This window comes from Crocuta crocuta, unplaced genomic scaffold (assembly GCF_008692635.1).
Source record: "Crocuta crocuta isolate KB4526 unplaced genomic scaffold, BGI_CrCroc_1.0 scaffold36, whole genome shotgun sequence".
NCBI classification, from domain to species: domain Eukaryota; kingdom Metazoa; phylum Chordata; class Mammalia; order Carnivora; family Hyaenidae; genus Crocuta; species Crocuta crocuta.
The window spans coordinates 14,647,162-14,664,673 of NW_027532203.1; the positions used below are offsets into that span (position 1 = coordinate 14,647,162).

The 17,512-nt window shown below is 38.1% G+C and overlaps 1 protein-coding gene and 1 long non-coding RNA gene across 5 annotated transcripts in view; one reads left to right on the forward strand and one right to left on the reverse strand.

The window, feature by feature from the left end:
• The window catches only part of LOC144242607 (uncharacterized), a 51,319-nt gene that overhangs the window by 17,222 nt on the left and 16,585 nt on the right, over positions 1-17,512 (forward strand). Inside the window, exons 3-4 of one of the 4 annotated variants that reach the window (XR_013338390.1) lie at positions 546-690; positions 9,758-10,438. The exons of 1 other annotated variant lie outside the window; for it this stretch is intronic. This is a non-coding gene — a long non-coding RNA (uncharacterized LOC144242607). Of the gene's footprint in view, positions 1-545; positions 691-9,757; positions 10,439-14,814; positions 15,151-17,512 lie in introns of those variants that run through there. 2 more of the 4 variants (XR_013338394.1, XR_013338392.1) reach the window with 2 other exon arrangements.
• The window catches only part of ME2 (malic enzyme 2), a 48,899-nt gene that overhangs the window by 10,171 nt on the left and 21,216 nt on the right, over positions 1-17,512 (reverse strand). The window contains exons 5-13 of the mRNA XM_077777577.1: positions 15,672-15,747; positions 14,427-14,588; positions 14,013-14,116; positions 12,208-12,317; positions 12,012-12,109; positions 11,601-11,714; positions 8,839-8,953; positions 6,461-6,603; positions 3,131-3,233 (exon numbers count right to left, since the gene is read on the reverse strand). Coding sequence (XP_077633703.1) covers positions 3,131-3,233; positions 6,461-6,603; positions 8,839-8,953; positions 11,601-11,714; positions 12,012-12,109; positions 12,208-12,317; positions 14,013-14,116; positions 14,427-14,588; positions 15,672-15,747 — 1,025 coding nt within the window. The remainder of the gene's footprint in view (positions 1-3,130; positions 3,234-6,460; positions 6,604-8,838; positions 8,954-11,600; positions 11,715-12,011; positions 12,110-12,207; positions 12,318-14,012; positions 14,117-14,426; positions 14,589-15,671; positions 15,748-17,512) is intronic.

Sequence of the window (17,512 nt, forward strand, 5' to 3'; positions counted from 1 at the left end):
TTCTCCCCTCTGCTTTTGTGTATGTTTGAAAATTTTTATAAAAAAAGATTTTTGGTTTTGTTGTTGTTATTTTTTAAATTTTTATTTTAAGCAGACTCTACACCCAATATGGGGCTTGAACTCACAACCCTGACATCAAGAGTGCATGCTCTGACCCAGCCAGCCAGGCGCCCCACAAAAAAAGACTTTTGAAACATACACTAAAAGTGCTAAAAAAAACCTCAGATGAATGAATACCACATAAATCCCCCACATTACAGAATAAAAAAGGCAGAGGTGAATATGTGAAATAAAATTTATAAGAACAAAAGAAGGATTTGGCCATGGTCTAACACAGGTTCTCTAAGAAGAAAACAGAAATAATGGAAGGAAAAATTGAGAAAGAAAAAAAAGTTACGACAAATCCTTTGGAAAAGAAGGTACAGTGTAACTGGCCCACACACAGATATGCATAATACATGGAAATCAAGCCTAAACCTGGATGCAGCCTAGGAAGCTTTCTAAAGCGTTCTAAATCTAAAGAGAAAATTTTTAAATCTTTTTAGGGAGAAAAAGCTAGTACATATGAAGAAACGAGGATCTCAGCGACATCAAATTTCTTAACAGCAGCACTGGCCACTAAAAGGAAAAATATTTTCAAAGATCTGAGAGAATGGGCCTTTAATCTACAAATCTCTACCCAACCAAACTGTAAGTGAGAAGACAAAATAAAGACAGTTGAAGGTACATAAAAACTTGGGAAGTTTAAATCTATGCTTAATAAAAACACTTGAGGAATAGCACCGAGACAGAAAGAGCATACATGCGGGTGAGAGAGGACAGTAACACGGGGCATAAGAAGTAGTCAACTGTGGAGCAGGAGCTAACAAGAAATTAAAGAAAGATTCACTATACTTGATACCTGAAAGACTTTTACTTTTGAGTTTCAAAAATTTTGTAACAGAATTACATACTCAAATCATACTCATTTAGACATAATCTATAGTCATATAATTTCAGAGTCAATCCACAGACAAAGCACAGGATACAACAAAACCCAACGGAAACGTCCAAAAACCCTCTCTACAGTGTAGAAATAGTAACCAACCAAACTTGAGAGATGGAGTAAGAACAGATAAGAAGGTTAAGTGCCAGATTTTTCAACTGTGGCAAGCTAATAAAAACGGTCTTGGGGCACCTGGGTGACCCAGTCAGTTAAGCGTCTGACTTTGGCTCAGGTCATGATCTCATGATTCTGGACTTTAAGCCCCACGTAGGGCTCTGTGCTGACAGCTCAGAGCCTTGAACCTGCTTCAGTTTCTATGTCTCCCTCTCTCTCTGCCCCTCCCCTAATCACACTCTGTCTCTCTAAGATAAACAAACATTAAAATTTTTTTAAAAAATGGTCTTAAGTGGTTATCAAAAGGTCTTTAAATATGTTATATAAAAATACTCGAAAAACTAAAAGTAGTAACACAAATTGAGAGGTCGAGAGAAGCAGCAAGGAGGTATGTGGACAGTATTATATTTTACAGTAGGAGGTTCATACATATGGGCTATAGCTGGAATCAAGATAAGGGAAGATAAATCTATCAGTGATGACGGTAACCATCAGAAAAAATCAAAGCAAACCACTGGCAGTGGTTACAGCTGAGAAGATAATGAGGTACCAAGAGAACACTTGGGCTGTTTGCATAATCTGGCTATTGTTGATAATGCTGTTATAAACATCAGGGTGCATGTATCCCGTTGAATTAGTATTTTTGCATTCTTTGGGTAAATACCTAGTAGTACAGTTGCTGAATTATATAGCTGTTTTACTTTCTACTTTTTGAGGAACCTCCATAGTGCTTTCCAGAGTGGCTCTACTAGTTTGCATTCCTACCAACAGTGCAATAGGGGTTTCCCCTTTTCCATATTCTCATCAACATCTGTTGTTTCTTGTGTTGTTGATTTAGCCATTCTGACAGGTGTGAGATGATATCTCACTGTAGTTTTGATTTGTAGTTCCCCGATGATCAATGATGTTGAGCATCTTTTCATGTATCTATTGGCCATATTCTTCTGAAAAATGTCTATCCATGTCCATTTTTAAATTGGATTGTTTTTTGGGTGTTGAGTTTTAGAAGTTCTTTACTTATTTTGATACTAACCCTTTATCAGATATGTCACTTGCAGATATCTTCTTTCATTCCGTAAGCAGCCTATTGACTGATGAATGGTTAAAGATGATGTGACACACACACACACACACACACACACACACACACACACACACACAGGAATATTACTCAGCCATAAATGAAATATTGCCATTTGCAACAACATGGATGGAGCTGGAGAGTATTATGCTAAGCAAAATAGGTCAGAGAAAGACAAACACCATATGATTTCACTCCTATGTGGAATTCAAGAAACAAAAAAAATGAGCAAAGGGGAAAAGAGAGAGAGGCAAACCAAGAAACAGACTCTTAACTACAGTGAAATATTGCCATTTGCAACAACATGGATGGAGCTGGAGAGTATTATGCTAAGCAAAATAGGTCAGAGAAAGACAAACACCATATGATTTCACTCCTACGTGGAATTCAAGAAACAAGAAAAATGAGCAAAGGGGAAAAGAGAGAGAGGCAAACCAAGAAACAGACTCTTAACTACAGAGAACAAAGTGATGGTTACCAGAAGGTAGGCAGGAAGAGGGATGGGTTAAATAGGTGATGGGGATAAGGGAGGGCATGTGTTGTGATGGGCACCAGGTGTTGTATGGAAGTGTTCAATTACTATATTGTATACCTGAAACGAATTTACACTGTATGTTAACTGCAATTTAAATAAAAACTTAAAAGAGATACCAAAGGAAGATGAAGAGGCTTAAATAATTTTAAAACATTCTGTTCCTTCTGCATTTTTATATACCATGTAGTACATTAGTTCTGTAATAAAAACAAATTTAATGAATGATATCAATAAATACATTTATAGAGTAAATAAAGCAAACTGGATTTGCTGAATTCTTTTAGTTTCCCTGTACAAACATACCAAAATTCTATAAATACTACTATTCATTTTATTCCTAAATTCTAAGGAATTTGGTGAAGTACTTTAACATAATTAAACATTGCTCTTTAACATAAATAATGGTAGCATTTACCTGGAAAAATATATACATTGTTTCCTTGGCCTGGTGTAAATACTTGCCCATCACTGAGTTTCACTGGCTCAAATGGACTGCCACTGGCAAACAAACACCTTCCCTGTTAAGAAAGGAAAGAACCTCAATTTGTTACTTTCTGTGGACTAAAATATTGAGGTGAATCAAAACAATGAATCAAAACAAAATTAAATCCTGTACTAAAACAGACCAATATATTATTTGGGAACAGACATAATTCACTTTATAACATAATCCTTTCACTAAAATTCTTATTAGATGGGGCCTGGGTGGCTCAGTTGGTTAAGCGTCCAACTCTTGATTTTGGTGCAGGTCATGACCTCATAGTTTATGGGATCGAGCCCTGCATCGGGCTCTGTGCTGACAGTGCAGAGCCTGCTTGGGATTCTCTTTTCCCCTCTCTCTGCCCCTCTTCCTCTTGCACTCTCTTTCAAAATAAATAAATACTAAAAAAAAAATTCTTATAGAATGAGGGGGTTTTGTTTGTTTTATGTTACAGAGAGGAAGAAAAAGAGCACAAGTCAGGGAGAGGGCAGAGGGAGAGAGAGAGAATCTGAGTCAGGCTCAGCATTTGGACTTGATTCCACAACTCTGGGATCATGACCTGAGAAAAAATCAAGAGCCAGACACTCAATCCACTACTGAACCAGCCAGCACCCCTAGAATGAGGTTTTATGCTTCACACACATTCAAATAAAGTTGAAAATTGCCCATTAATAAACTTAAAAAACTTGACACTTCTTTTTCCTTTAAAAAGCTTAAAATGTAGATGGGCCAACAAAGGCCACCCTGAATAACAAAGATTGCTATAAACACCTGTGAATGAAGGGGAACACAAAAATTAAATTGTGACCACTGACTGTCCGTCTGCTGTTTCAGGCTCTATACCAGGTATAGCCTGCATAAGAAAGCTTCTGAGATTATCATCTCTATCTCACTGAGATAAAACAATTCTCATAAAACTATGCCTTAGATGTCCAAGGGCTTTGTAAAAAGTCACACATCACAACTGTAGCAGTTATACTTGAATCCAGATTTTTTTTTATAACTCCAAAGCCCATGATCTTTCCACTGCGCTATAATGCCCCAGTTAGGCAGTTTACACAACAAGCATATGATATACCCACATTATTACTCCAGAGAAATATGGCATGTTGCCTTGTTGAAAAAAAATAAGTCTCCAAATTTGTCGTGTCACTTCTAGTACTATGCTCAACAATGGCATATAATGTTACTAGCATATTCAATATGTCTTTTAAAAAGTTTTTAATGCCTATTTATTTTTGGGGAGGGAGGAGGGGGGGGGGGGGGACACAGAATCTGAAGCAGGCTCCAGGCTGAGCTGTCAGCACAGAGCCTGATGCGGGGCTTGAACCCATAAGACGTGAGATCGTGACCTGAGCCGACACTAGACACTCAACCAACTGAGCCACCCAGGTGCCCTGAATATTCACTATTTCTAAGAGAATTAGATGTCCATGAAATTGAAGAGTATCTGAAAGTAAATTCATAAATCCTTTAAATACTATTTCCCTGTGCCAAATCCCACCTGCCCTACTCCTCCTTGGCAAAAAAACAAAAACAAAAACAAACCCCACAAAGAGCAAGAAAACAGTAGTTCTCAAACGGGATAACCTATCTTGGAAAACTTGAGGTATGACTAAAGTAGGTCATGTTTAAACAGCTACTTGGATTAAATAAAAGGAGATTTATAGGAAACTGAACGATCTCCACCCAGATGGATGGACAAACTGACATGGCAGCTGAACACCGGACAGAATAAGAAGCATGTAGACAATGCTTTTGTCTTCTTTCCTCTACAACTAAAAATGTGTATTATACCATTTTACCAATGGTATAATGATTATTCTTTGAAGTACAGTGGACCCTCGGTGTTAGTGGATTTAACACTCAAGAATTTGACCCATTGGATCACATGAGCAGATACTTGTAACTGGGAATATAAGCCTGTGGCAGTGTTAAAGAATTCAAAAGAACTAAATCTTAAAACAATTTGGATGAAAGTAAAAATGTGTTCCTGACAGCTGTCAGATGACGGAGAACAATGGTCCTCATAGAGACACACACGACAGTGAAGATATGTTTGAAGAGGGTAAAAAGAATTGCTTTATGAAATGTGAGGGCAAGAAAGCAGAATTTATTTATGAATTATTTCTATAATAACATCTTTGTATGTCTGTGTCACTAAATAATTAGAAAAACAGAAATTCTACAAAGGAAAAACACAATAAAATTAAGAACCCAACAAAGGATTAGCATTGCTTAAAAAAGAATCTGCAAGCTGGAAGAGAAGTTCAAAGAAAATCACCAGATGAAAACACAGTCTGCAAACAGGATGGCATATATAAAAACTAGAGTAGGAGATACAAGAGAGATGGTGAAAAAGTCTGACATTCATACAACTATAGTCCCACAGGAGGAGAGGGAGAATGCCGCCAAATCAGAGATACTGTCAACACAGACCACAAAACAGGGCATCGAGATAAAGAGCTCAGAGTCTCAGGGGGAATAAATACAAAGAAAAACACATCTACGCTCACTGTAGTAAGACCCAAGACAAAATGGTATATCCAAAGGAAAACAGAAATCAGAAAACAAGAGAATAATGTCTTCAAAGGGCTAAAATAAAGTCTCTGTCAACCTTTATTTCTATGCACAGTGAAAATATCCTTCAAAATGAAGGAAAATAAAACAATTCTCAAGAGAATTCATCAGACCCACACTCAAGGAAAGTTTTTCTGGTAGAAGGAGAATGATCCAAGATAAAAGCACAGACATATAGGAAGGACAGAATGGCAACAGAAAATATCAAAATGCACCAAAATGAATACTTTGTGTTTAGAATAATTAGGTCTTTGGGGATTTAAAATATAGAGAAAATTAAAATGTATGACCATGGGGCGCCTAGATGGCTCAGTTGGTTAAGCGTCGGACTCTTGATATCGGCTCAGGTTGTGATCTCACCATTGAGAGATTGAGCCCTGCATTGGGCTCTGCACCTGCTTGGGATTCTCTCACTCCTCTCTCAAAATAAATAAATAAATAAACATAAACAAACAAATAAATAAAATGCACAATAAGACACACAAGATATGAGAGTGTTAAAATGGAAATATAAGGTAACTGCTTTCAGGATTTCCAATGAGTAGTAATATCAGAATTTGACAATCCATGGGTACACACTGGAATCTCCAGAGTAACAGTGGAAAGAATTACACAAGACTGTATATGTACAGGCCACTAGAGAGAAAATAATAGACGTAACCAACTCATAGTTATCTTCAGTACCTCTGTAAGTGTATATGCTTCTTCAGCCGTGCATTCAGCCTTTGCGGTAGGATTGCTCAGTGCAAATATTACAGGCCTCTCGTTGATGTCAGCCATGGCTCTGATTACATCGGGGGTGAAAAGGCGGCCGGCTCCTGCAACTCCTGTAATACACAAGGGGGAAGAAAGCAACTTCATTACAGGTAAAATAAAACAATTCTTATCAATAGCATTTCTACAATAGGTTGAATACAACAAAAGCACAGGTCGACTCCCATTACGGACATGGATTTTGTACAGCTGAGGAAATGCCATGGGAACAAAATCTCGAATCTGAAAACAAGAAAATTCTAAAAGTTTTCAGTTAAATACTTATTGTTTACCCCAAACATAGTGAATTGTAGGAAACAAAAGAAGAGCAGAAGACTACCTCCGGCTCTGTGTAATTAATTAGATAAACCTTGCTACCACATAGAGGAACCCCGAGGACATCATGCTAAGTAAAAGAAGCCAGTCACAAAAGGACAAGCACTGTTGGATTCCGCTTCTCGGAGATACCTAAAGTCGCCAAATTCATAGATATAAAAAGTAGAAGGGTGACTGCCCGGGGCTGGGGGCAAGTATCTGTTCAATGGGTGTGGAGTTTCAGTTTTGCGAGACGTGGAGTCCTGGAGCCTGGCCACACGGCAACGTGAAGGCACCTAACTACCCAGCTGTTCGTCTAAAAATGGTTAGGATGGCAAATTTTACATTATGTGTGTTTTACCACAATTAGAAATGAATTTTAAAAAGATAAAAACTTGCATCTCAAATGTTAAATTGTCAAAACTCTGGTTTCATCACAAAATACCAGAAATTCAGAAGGGATAACAAATCATCTTGATGAAAGCAATCTACTTCATGGTGGAATTTAATGCCCTTTTTATTAGGCCCCTGCAGTGTCTCAGACACTGTGTTAGGCCACTGGGATATAAAAATGAGCATAACACGGTTTACAATTGAGAAAAAAACCAGTAAAGAGAAAATGAGAAAACCTGTACCAGGTGCCAAGTACGCAGGGCCACAGAGGCACGGCGTGAGGAAGACCCACCACGACATGCCCCGGGGAGCACCAAGCAGTGCCTCAGCTGGGCACTCTTCCAGTTCATCCCGTAAGAATGCTTGGATACAACAGTCAAAACAACTAATTTTCAATTCCATTTTATAAACTGATATGTAATAAAGAGAAATACTGATCTGGAGACCAGAGTTTTAGTGCCTGCTCAGTCACTCCTGTATAGATGAAATACTCATCAATCTTGGGCAGGCTGTTTACCATCTCTGAGCTTGTTTTTCTTATGTAAAATAGGAACTTATATTCAGTGTTTCTCCATGTGGAGGTGTGAAAACCTATTTTTAGGAGTCCATGAGGACTACAATAATTAAACATTAAAAATTTTTGTTTTCTTGACCCTCCAGAGATAGACTGAATGGACAGATTCTTAGGTTTCCATAGAGAGTTTTGAGAGAAATTGACTGGATGATCTTCAAGATGTCCTTTTGCTCTATAACAATTATGAGTTCTAATCAATGAAGAAGCTAATGGCCATAGAAACTTATGGTGTGTGACTGGTTTACTATTTAAAATTCAATACGGCTTCTTCAAGAAAGTGATAAAATTATTAAAAAATTACAGATTCAAATCTTACAGCTGTATAGGAATTGAAATAGCTCCTCTTTTAAAGACTGATATTTTCGGAGCACTTGGGTGGCTCAGTCGGTTAAGCGTCTGACTCTTGATCTCGACTCAGGTTATGATCTCAGTTCATGAGTTCAAGCCCCAGATCAGGCTCTCCACAGATGGCATGGAGCCTGCTTGGGATTCTGTCAATCTCTCTCTCTCTGCCCCTCCCCTACTCGTATTATCTCTTTCTCTCTCTCTCTCCTCCCCACTCTCTCTCAAAATAAATAAACCAACCTTTAAAAAAAAGACTTACATTTCCTGGTATGAACTCAGTGCCATTCTGGCATAGCTGGAAGTCAGCTATGCAATGCCTGACTTTCAAAACGTACCAAAGCTTTCTGCTTTGTTGCCAATGCAAAGCTTTGACTCTGCATAGAACTTTCTTGGTTCAGTCTGTCAGGTGACCTTGGTCTTTTCAGGTTGTGAGTGCAATGGTCAGTCACACCAACTCTAAAAGCAAAGCATGGTCAATTGCGCAGCTTCCAGCACTTAAAAGTGCAAGCAGCATCTGTTAACTGAACTTTACACACTACGACGAAAAGGCTTTCACAGAAAACAAAATCACATGCTGAAAGTGAGATAAAATCAGTCATTTCATTTTTAGTGCTCCTGTGTGAGAGTTATGACCAGCAACATACAGTACGTGATACAAGGATTTGTCAACAACTCTACTTACCAATTATAGCTGAAGGCTTGAGTATATTTACTGCATCTTCAAATGTATCAGGTATACGCTCTGGGGCTGAGTGAGCAAATGGCTCCTGATGGCTCTCGATTTTAGCTTTCCGTCCCTGAAATTGTGGGGGGAAATACAGTATTTTTTTTAGTAAATGCTTAACAGAGAATTAATCGAAAAGACATCATTATCCATCACATATTGTTTCTATAATACGAATGTCTTTTCATTCGCATTTCCTTTCTCTTCAACCTCTATCCTTTGCACTTCTATCTTTGCAGTGTCCACAAAACCCACATATAAAACATAAATCCAATCTCGTCATAACCAGAAACTTTCTAGTCCCTCTCAAAAACGTACTTTGGTTTACTTTGTTAAGTGCTTTTAAATCCAACAGGGCACAAAGACTTACAATCCCCTTATCTGAGTTAGATGCATTTTGGAATATAGAATTTTTCACATTTTAGAAATGCATTATGGTAATACAGCAAGTATTATAAATCTTCTCACCACGGACACCCCAAAGCAAACAAAACTTATGAATAGTACTATAAATGCCCTCTCTGGTTTTGCTACCAGATAAGTTCAAATCAGTGAGATTTGTTACCAATTTCAGAAAAAACTTTGGGGTTTCAGAGCTTTAAGGAATTCAGAATTGCAGACAGACATCATGGGCTTGTACTGGCAAGAGTTTTGAAACAAGAGGACAGGGAATTGTGGCTCAAGATGGCTGAATGAAGACCATGCTTTCCTCCCCAAATCCCAGGCCAAAAATTAGAGAAATGAAATCCTTAGTAGTATTACAAGGCCAGGAGAGACACCACTGACAAACCAGAACAGTGAATTTCTCAGCAAATGAAAGCAAGCACTGAACGCAAAAACCAACCAGGCTGAGAAATCTATTCCCTTATTTTTGCAGAAGAGAAGACCAGGCTGCTGAGGTGAAACTTTCCATCAGAATTCCAGAAGAGCCCCAGATAAGAACTAGCGTGGTTTGGGAAAAGCAACACACCACCATCCGTTGGCTGGGAAGTTGATTACAGGACTGACACCTAGCCTCAATAGATCCAGGTTTTCAGAACAGGGGCTTCCTGTGCCTGCTTTCCACTATGGGGGTTCAACAGGAAACTCTCACAGTCTCAAAAAGGAGGGCAGTGTTTGGGTCACCAGGAGAGACTGGACACCTAAAACCCACAGGTTAGGCTATCCACCCACCCTAAAAGAATAATATACTTTAACTTGCAGATATACAGAGATTCTCATTGGTGCTAATCAATACCATATTCATTCTTGAGTGGACTCGTTTATTAAAAAGAATCACAAAACATCTGTGAAAATGAACACAAAAAGAAGCACCAAACTGGGCACCAGTAAAAATATGTATTCTGCCAATAGCCTTCTCAAAGCACAAGGTTTATAATCCTTGTATTTGATATACAAGCAAATACAGTGGCTACAGCTCGCTTGGGAGGCAGCACAGTCAGGCTGCTCGGGTGTGACTCTTCCATACATGACTTATAAGCGGATGACCTTGGAAAAATCACCTGCCCATTTCAAACTGCAGTTTCCTTATTTGTAAAATTTCACAGAATTTTTTAAAAGATTAAATGACATAATACCTGTAGAGTTTTATCACAATGTCTGGTGCCTTTTAAACTACTATTTAAAATTATATATAGTTTAAGCACTCAAAATTTTTTATTCACATACTCTTCATTTCACTTTTTTTACCAATAGTTGTAAGTACTAATTAAGAAGGAAAGATTTCAGGATGGAAACAAAGCACACGGAAATAAGCTTGCCCCAAAGATGTATATTTCAAGTAACTGCTGTATGTCATTATATACAACAAAAATATAATAGCATTGTGTACTGGACAGGTTCTACTATGGAACAGTTTACCTATATTTTAATGTGTTACACAATATAAGACACAAGGCATTTCTTAAGATACTAAAAATGGCAATCAATGCTAGGAGGTCCAAAGGATACTAAAATCATCTGGGATAGAAGCTTCTTATCCATAAACTGGCTTCAAGAAAAGGTCCGTGGACTTCTGTTAAGATAGCTACAAGGGATTATGATCTCCAAATGGTTAAAGAATTTCTGTTCAAACGTCAGATTTCGAGCTAACAATTTAATTAGAAACTTCTGAGTCCCCATTGAAAGCCTAGTTTTAGAAAGGTCAAGTACAATCTTATTTGTATGGCTACCTGATCTCATAAGAGTCAGAGAACAAAGCAAGAAAGAAAATGTCTGGTGCCAACATGAAGACTATGATTTGAATAAAAAGCAACGGTCTTTATAAAAGACAAAAAGTAGACTGGAGATGCCTGGGTGGCTCAGTCAGTTAAGCATCGGATTCTTGATTTCAGCTTAGGTCATGATCTCACAGTTCCTGGGATCAAGCCCCATGTCAGGCTCCAACAGCGCAGAGCTTGCTTGGGATTCTCTCCCTCTCTCTCTCTCTCTCTCTCTCTCTCTCTCTCTCTGCCCTTCCTCCACTCATGAGTATGCTCTCTCTTTTTCTCTCTCTCTCAAAAAAATAAATAAATAAATAAATAAATCAAAATAAATAAACTTAAAAACAAAAAAAGACGGGAGGATTTCTGTTGAGAATATACTGGAAGGTCCCCAACTGGCACAATCTGGATAGTTCGGTGCAATACAGTACTTTAAGGATCGATAATATTTTTAAAAAGCAAACTAAAAACACCATGGTAACAACATTCTTTTGCTTCTCCAAGATTTAAATACCTTACCTTAAATAATAAACCAAACTTGTCAACCATCCAGATTTTCTTTTGTGCCTCTTCTTCGGAAAGGCCATTTTCCACCATAGCCATAACTATGAGGTTTGCAATTCCAAGAGCAGCCTGTCCAACAAAATATAAATTTTAAAACTAAAGATGAGGGTGTGGCACGATGCTCGAGTTACTTTATATAGGAGGATTCTATGTTACTTGCAATATTTGGTTTATTCTTCACTAACGAATCCCACAGAAGTTGATTGGTTGTAATATTCTCTCTAAACATATTTTAAATTATCTACTTTACAACAGAGATCTTCAATTCATACAAGATCTCTGCAAAATTAAAAGTTCATCATGCCCCATTTTCCAATTCTAAAGGAAGATGTTGGTTTTAAACTCTAAAAGCTCACCAAAACTTACCTCTCCTGCTCCAAGAAATAAGATTTTGTGTTCTGAGAATGACTTCCCGATAAGTTTCTGCGCTGCAAGAAGACCAGCCAGAGCTACCGCAGCTGTCCCTGTATGGGAAAGAAGATTTCTTAGCATAAAAAGGGACACATTAAAAACATTTAAAGAAAGTAAGGGTCAAAAACCTAAGGTTTTCTTTTTGCTTTACCTTGAATATCATCATTGAAGGTGCAATACTTTTCTCGGTATTTTCTCAAGAATCTGAATGCATTATGATTTCCAAAGTCTTCAAACTGAATAAGTGTGTTCTGTCCATATCTAAAAGCAGCAAAACCCATAATGACTGTGTTGCAAATACCACTATTAAATAGCTTTTGTGTCTAATATTCTTTATGATCCCACTTAAAAATAACATATTATGTTAGCCCATTTAAGGGCACCTGGCAATTTTCAGAGAGCCTGTGAAAAACTGGAGTAGAAATGTAAAAAGGTACGACCTATGGGATATTAATTGTCATAAACTATATCCAAGTGTTACCAAGCACATATAAGCATGAAATCAACTCCCTAAAAAGAAAGAGATTTTATCTCTGAGTCTCATAAAGTATCTATTTGACATGTATATTCTCCCTATACTAGCAGTTAAACAGCAACACAGGAGAGCATATTAAGTAAGAGTATATATTAAAGAGATTAAAAAATAATTTCTGCATGAGTTCACTGTCATTACAGAAAAAAAGACATCGATCATCTTGGTGAATTTGGGTAGGGAAGGCTTGAAAAGGAGATGAGACTTCATTTGGGCCCTGAAAGAACAAAACAAGAGAGGTAAGGTGGAGATGAAATGGAGAGGAGAGAAGCTGGAGGAAGGTTTAGAAGCATCCCGGAGAGAGAGGAGGATTTGCAGGAAGGCTGTGGCAATGGAAAAGAGGAAATGGATCCCTGAGGCACCCAAGTGGCACTACCACCTGGGTCGGAGGACTGACAGACACTGTAGACGGCTGATGGGGAAAGACGGAAGAGTCAAAGATGATATCAAAAGCAAAGTTTTGGCCAGCGGGAAAATGTTGCTGCCATTAACAGAAGCTGGCTAAAGAGCAGAGAAGCAGCTTGTTAAGGGAAGGAGTGGATTTGGACACAAATACGAAGTAGCAACAAAATGTCTAGATGGGATGTTAGAAATGCAGACCTCACAGAGGGGTGGGGCTAGAGACAGGTTCAGGAGTCATGTGCCTGAAGGTCATGGCTCACATGACTCAAAGAGAAGAGAACTATGGACTCACCCAGTTAACAGACGAGAGCAAGAACCAGTAAAGATAACAAAAGACAGAAAAAGGTGAGAGAAAGACCAAGTAGGAATCAGTAATCGACAGAAGAGAGAATTTCAAAGATGAAGTAGTAGAAAACGTGGTCAGATGCTGCAGAGGTGGAGAGAGAGGAGGACCGGTGGTCAGTAAATTTATTATTATTTTTTAAATGTTTATTTATTTGAGAGAGGGAGGGAGAGAGAGGGAGAGTGAGCACATGTAGGGGAGGGGCAGAGAGACAGACAGAGAGGATCTGAAGCAGGCTCTGCTCTGACAGCAGAGAGCCTGATGCGGGGCATGAATTCATGAACCGTGAGATCATGACCTGAGCCGAAGTCAGACACTTAACTGACTGAGCCACTCAGGAGCCCCACTGATCAGCAAGTTTAAAACACAAAGGCTGCACAAGTCCCAGGAACGGTGCAAGTGAGCCCAGAGGCCAAGGGCTGGAAGACCTGGGCAGGAGGGTCTGGCAAGAGCGGGGAGTACAGACTTCCCACAGCAGGTCAGATAAGTCAGGAAAGCAAGGCAGAGTATAAGGGTGTCACCAGCATCAGCACATCTAAGCAGGCAGGACAGAACTCAAATTCTCAAACATTTAATCTCCTTGTACCCGTCTTCAAAAGAGATAAAGGAAAAGAAAACTGTGGTTCCTTTCTTCTGTTAATTAAAGATTCTTGCATTTACTCAACCTTTTAAAAAATACCTGTCAGTAATGGCTTTCATAAACTCATCAATCAGGTCATCATAACGTTGTGATCGATCTCTTTTCTGATATAAGCCCATGTAAAATGGATCTTTTAAGAGTGCCTACAAAATAGACCAAATGTAAAAATAAAATCATTTTGTTACATCACCAGTTTAAACATACTCTATAAAACAAGAATTGCAAAACATAAAAACTACTATTGTAATATTTAAAAATTTATTATATTTTCTTCAAGAAACTCTCAATAGGCTTAATTTACTACTTGTATAAATAGCAAAAGCACAGTTTAAGACAGACTAACTTTAATCACAACATTTTCCCATCTTATAGTATCTTCAAAAGAAGAATATAAAAAAATTTTTGTTGTTAAATGTGACAGGAAGATCAAAGGGGAAAAACGGTTTTACTCACTGGATTATCAGTTCCTACATCAATACACACGGGCAGGCATCTGTCAGGCCTTATTCCGGCACAAGCTGTATACAAACAGAGTTTTCCTACTGGGATCCCCATTCCATAGACACCCAGATCTCCAAGACCCAGAATTCTCTCTCCATCAGTCACCACAACAGCCTTAATTACAAAAAACACATACAAATTAAAAGTTGTCAAAAATGGGGTACTAAAGTATTTGAAAAAAGATTCTCTTCATATATTTCACTCTTTTAAAAACAAAAATTGTTTCTTGATTAACTTCCAACGTAAACCAACCAAGCATACTTAAAATTCTAGGATTTCTAGAATCTTGGTGTAAAAATGAAAATGAACTGGGTCTGATTTTCCTCTGTCTTTGGTTTAGGAACAATGCTTCTGACTGGAGGGTCAACTTATATATCTTCACAAAGACTAAACCAGGGAGAGGCAGGCAAACTTCGGACAGAGATCAACCAGAGGAGAAAATCAAGTTTAGAAATGAACATGCTACTCCCACGTAATGACCTAGGCCAAACAAGAAAACACCTTAGCAACAGTAGGCGGAAAAGATCTAGAATACAATATACACCTACCTACAAAGTTTTTTAATTAGCTGACCAAATTTTTTCTAGATTGCTAGAACTAATAATTATTCATTAAAGATTATTTTGGGGAGGAAGACATTTTATAAAGGCAAGTAAGGTTACTGCCTGTAAAAGCACTAAAGCTACCAAAAGATCTTAAATAAGTCATCAGATTTTATTTTATGAAAGACAGCCAGACTGATAAAAATTTATATTTATTATAAATGAAACTCTAAGAGTTTTATACTTGCTTCTGGATCTAAATCTATTTGAGGTTTAGAAGAAAAAAGGCATAATAAATCCTCTCACCACCCACCAAAATAAAAGTTTTTTTATGGCATTGTAATGTATTTTCTCTTCCAAGAATAATATTAACTGAAACAGAAAAGGAACACAAAGAGGGTAAGAAACACCAGTGGTATCGACAGTAAGAGGTTCACCTTGTGAACTAGCTCCAATTTCTCACCCAGGGTAAACTCTGCACTGGTCACCCGTTTAGTAATTATTACTATCCTGATCTCCTCGGAGCACTAAATCTGCATGTACGTAAATGCAAAATAAATCAGAGCAACAATGAAAACTGTTCTTGGAAATTCAGAGGTAACTTACAAAGAAAGAAAACACATTGTGAAGAGGAAGGTTGTGCTATTAGTAGTACCTTAACATGATTTTCTGGCCAGTTATCCACAATTGATCTAACATGACCTCTGTCTGAGATTGAAATAAATAATCCCCTGCAACAGAACAAAAACACCTTTGCATTTCACAACAGTTTTTTGCTTTCTGCTAAGTTTTTGTTCATAACTGGAATATTTAGATATTGTAATAAAACATCAAGGCAAAGCATCATTTCTGAGCAGATTTAGCTAAATCACACTGGATTATTTTCAAACATTTTCAACTATTTCAAACTATAATTGCATTGCTCACACACTAGCTGCAACAAAGATGATTATTATATGATGTGATGGCTTTATCCAAGAAGGAATGCTTCCACATCTCATGTTGAAATAAACTCCATACACCTCCAGTAAAAAGCAGTATAAAAACAAACCACCAATGCAGGAGAGCATAATAATGCTATGTACACTCCTATTAAAAATCACTAAAACTGAAAAATTTGAAATATGAAGGAGCGGGAAGGGAGAGAAGAAAACTACAGTAAGTAGCTTCACACAAAATAGGACGTCCTTGAAGCATTAGGAAAAAGTGAAAAGTTATTTTAAACACACAGCGTATTGTTATCCAATTGGGATAAATAATTCAAATTTTTAAAAAGGAAAAGAAGGGGGTGGGGAAGAAACATAGGGTGTAGAAAACGGGTCAGGTAGATGTGAGGGCCAAGAGGTGCCCAGCGCCTTCAAACTGGTTCTTACACTTAACTTCTTCATTGACATCTCAACTTTGGCATTACTATCCTGTCTCAAATCAGTTTAAATAGTTTCTCAACCATAGCTACTTAACAGAATCATCTGATGAGCTTTTTAAAAAAAAATGCCAGGGGTCCCACCACCAGAGACTCTGATTTAACCGGCCTGGAGTTTAGGTCAACTAAACTACTGAGATTTACCGATGATCTTCTGTGCAAAACACCAAACGGTCCCGGTCCTCACCCACGCTCTTCATGCTTCGTGTCAGTTCTGAGTGCTGGGTACACATCAGAATCACAGCAAGAGCTTTTATGAAACACCTACCACAGGGGCCCAACCCCAGACTGACTGAAATCAGAGTCTCCACAGGTGGCGCCTACACATCAGTATTTTTTTCACTTTCTCTTTGTCCTTTAATCTGGATTGAGAACCACTATTCTAAATGAAAAAGAAATAGAAAAGAGCCGAACAGCTGGGTTAACCTAAGAAATGCTTAAGACTCATTGACTGATGGCAGCGCACAGGACAGAACAAGACAATGTTCTCCACGTGTCTTCCAGGGGATACCTGCAGCACCATTACCAACTGTGGTCATTAAAATCCAGACCTCCGGACCTTTCTCTTTTTCAGCAGAATCTTGGGAACGGGAAGGAGAGGAAGGTTGGCAGGGATCAACACTTTAAGTCCCACAGGTGTTCTGTACACACATTAAAGTCTGAACGCCACTAGGCTAGATGAGGGGAGAGTGAAGATCAATGCTATCCCACACAGTTTGAATTTGTACATTTGTATCGACATGTAAGCAGGACACGGGAAAGGTGTGAGGACGGAAGAAAATAACAATAGGTTAGAGGAATGTGACAAGAAAACACAAATAATTCAAAAATTTACGAAGAACTGTCCCATCAGTTCCTCCTCCGACCTTCTCAGCTCTCTGATGGATGCTAGCATCCCCATGTTATGAGAAAACAGTTTCAGAAGGAGAAAGTGACTTATTGAAAGACTTAAGGAGATGGCCATTCCAGTACTCTTCCTACTCAAAATATGTGAGGTGCTGGAACTATTTGAAATTAAAATTCATAGAAGTTCTAAAAAAAAAAAAAAAAAAAAAAAAACAAAAAAAAATAAA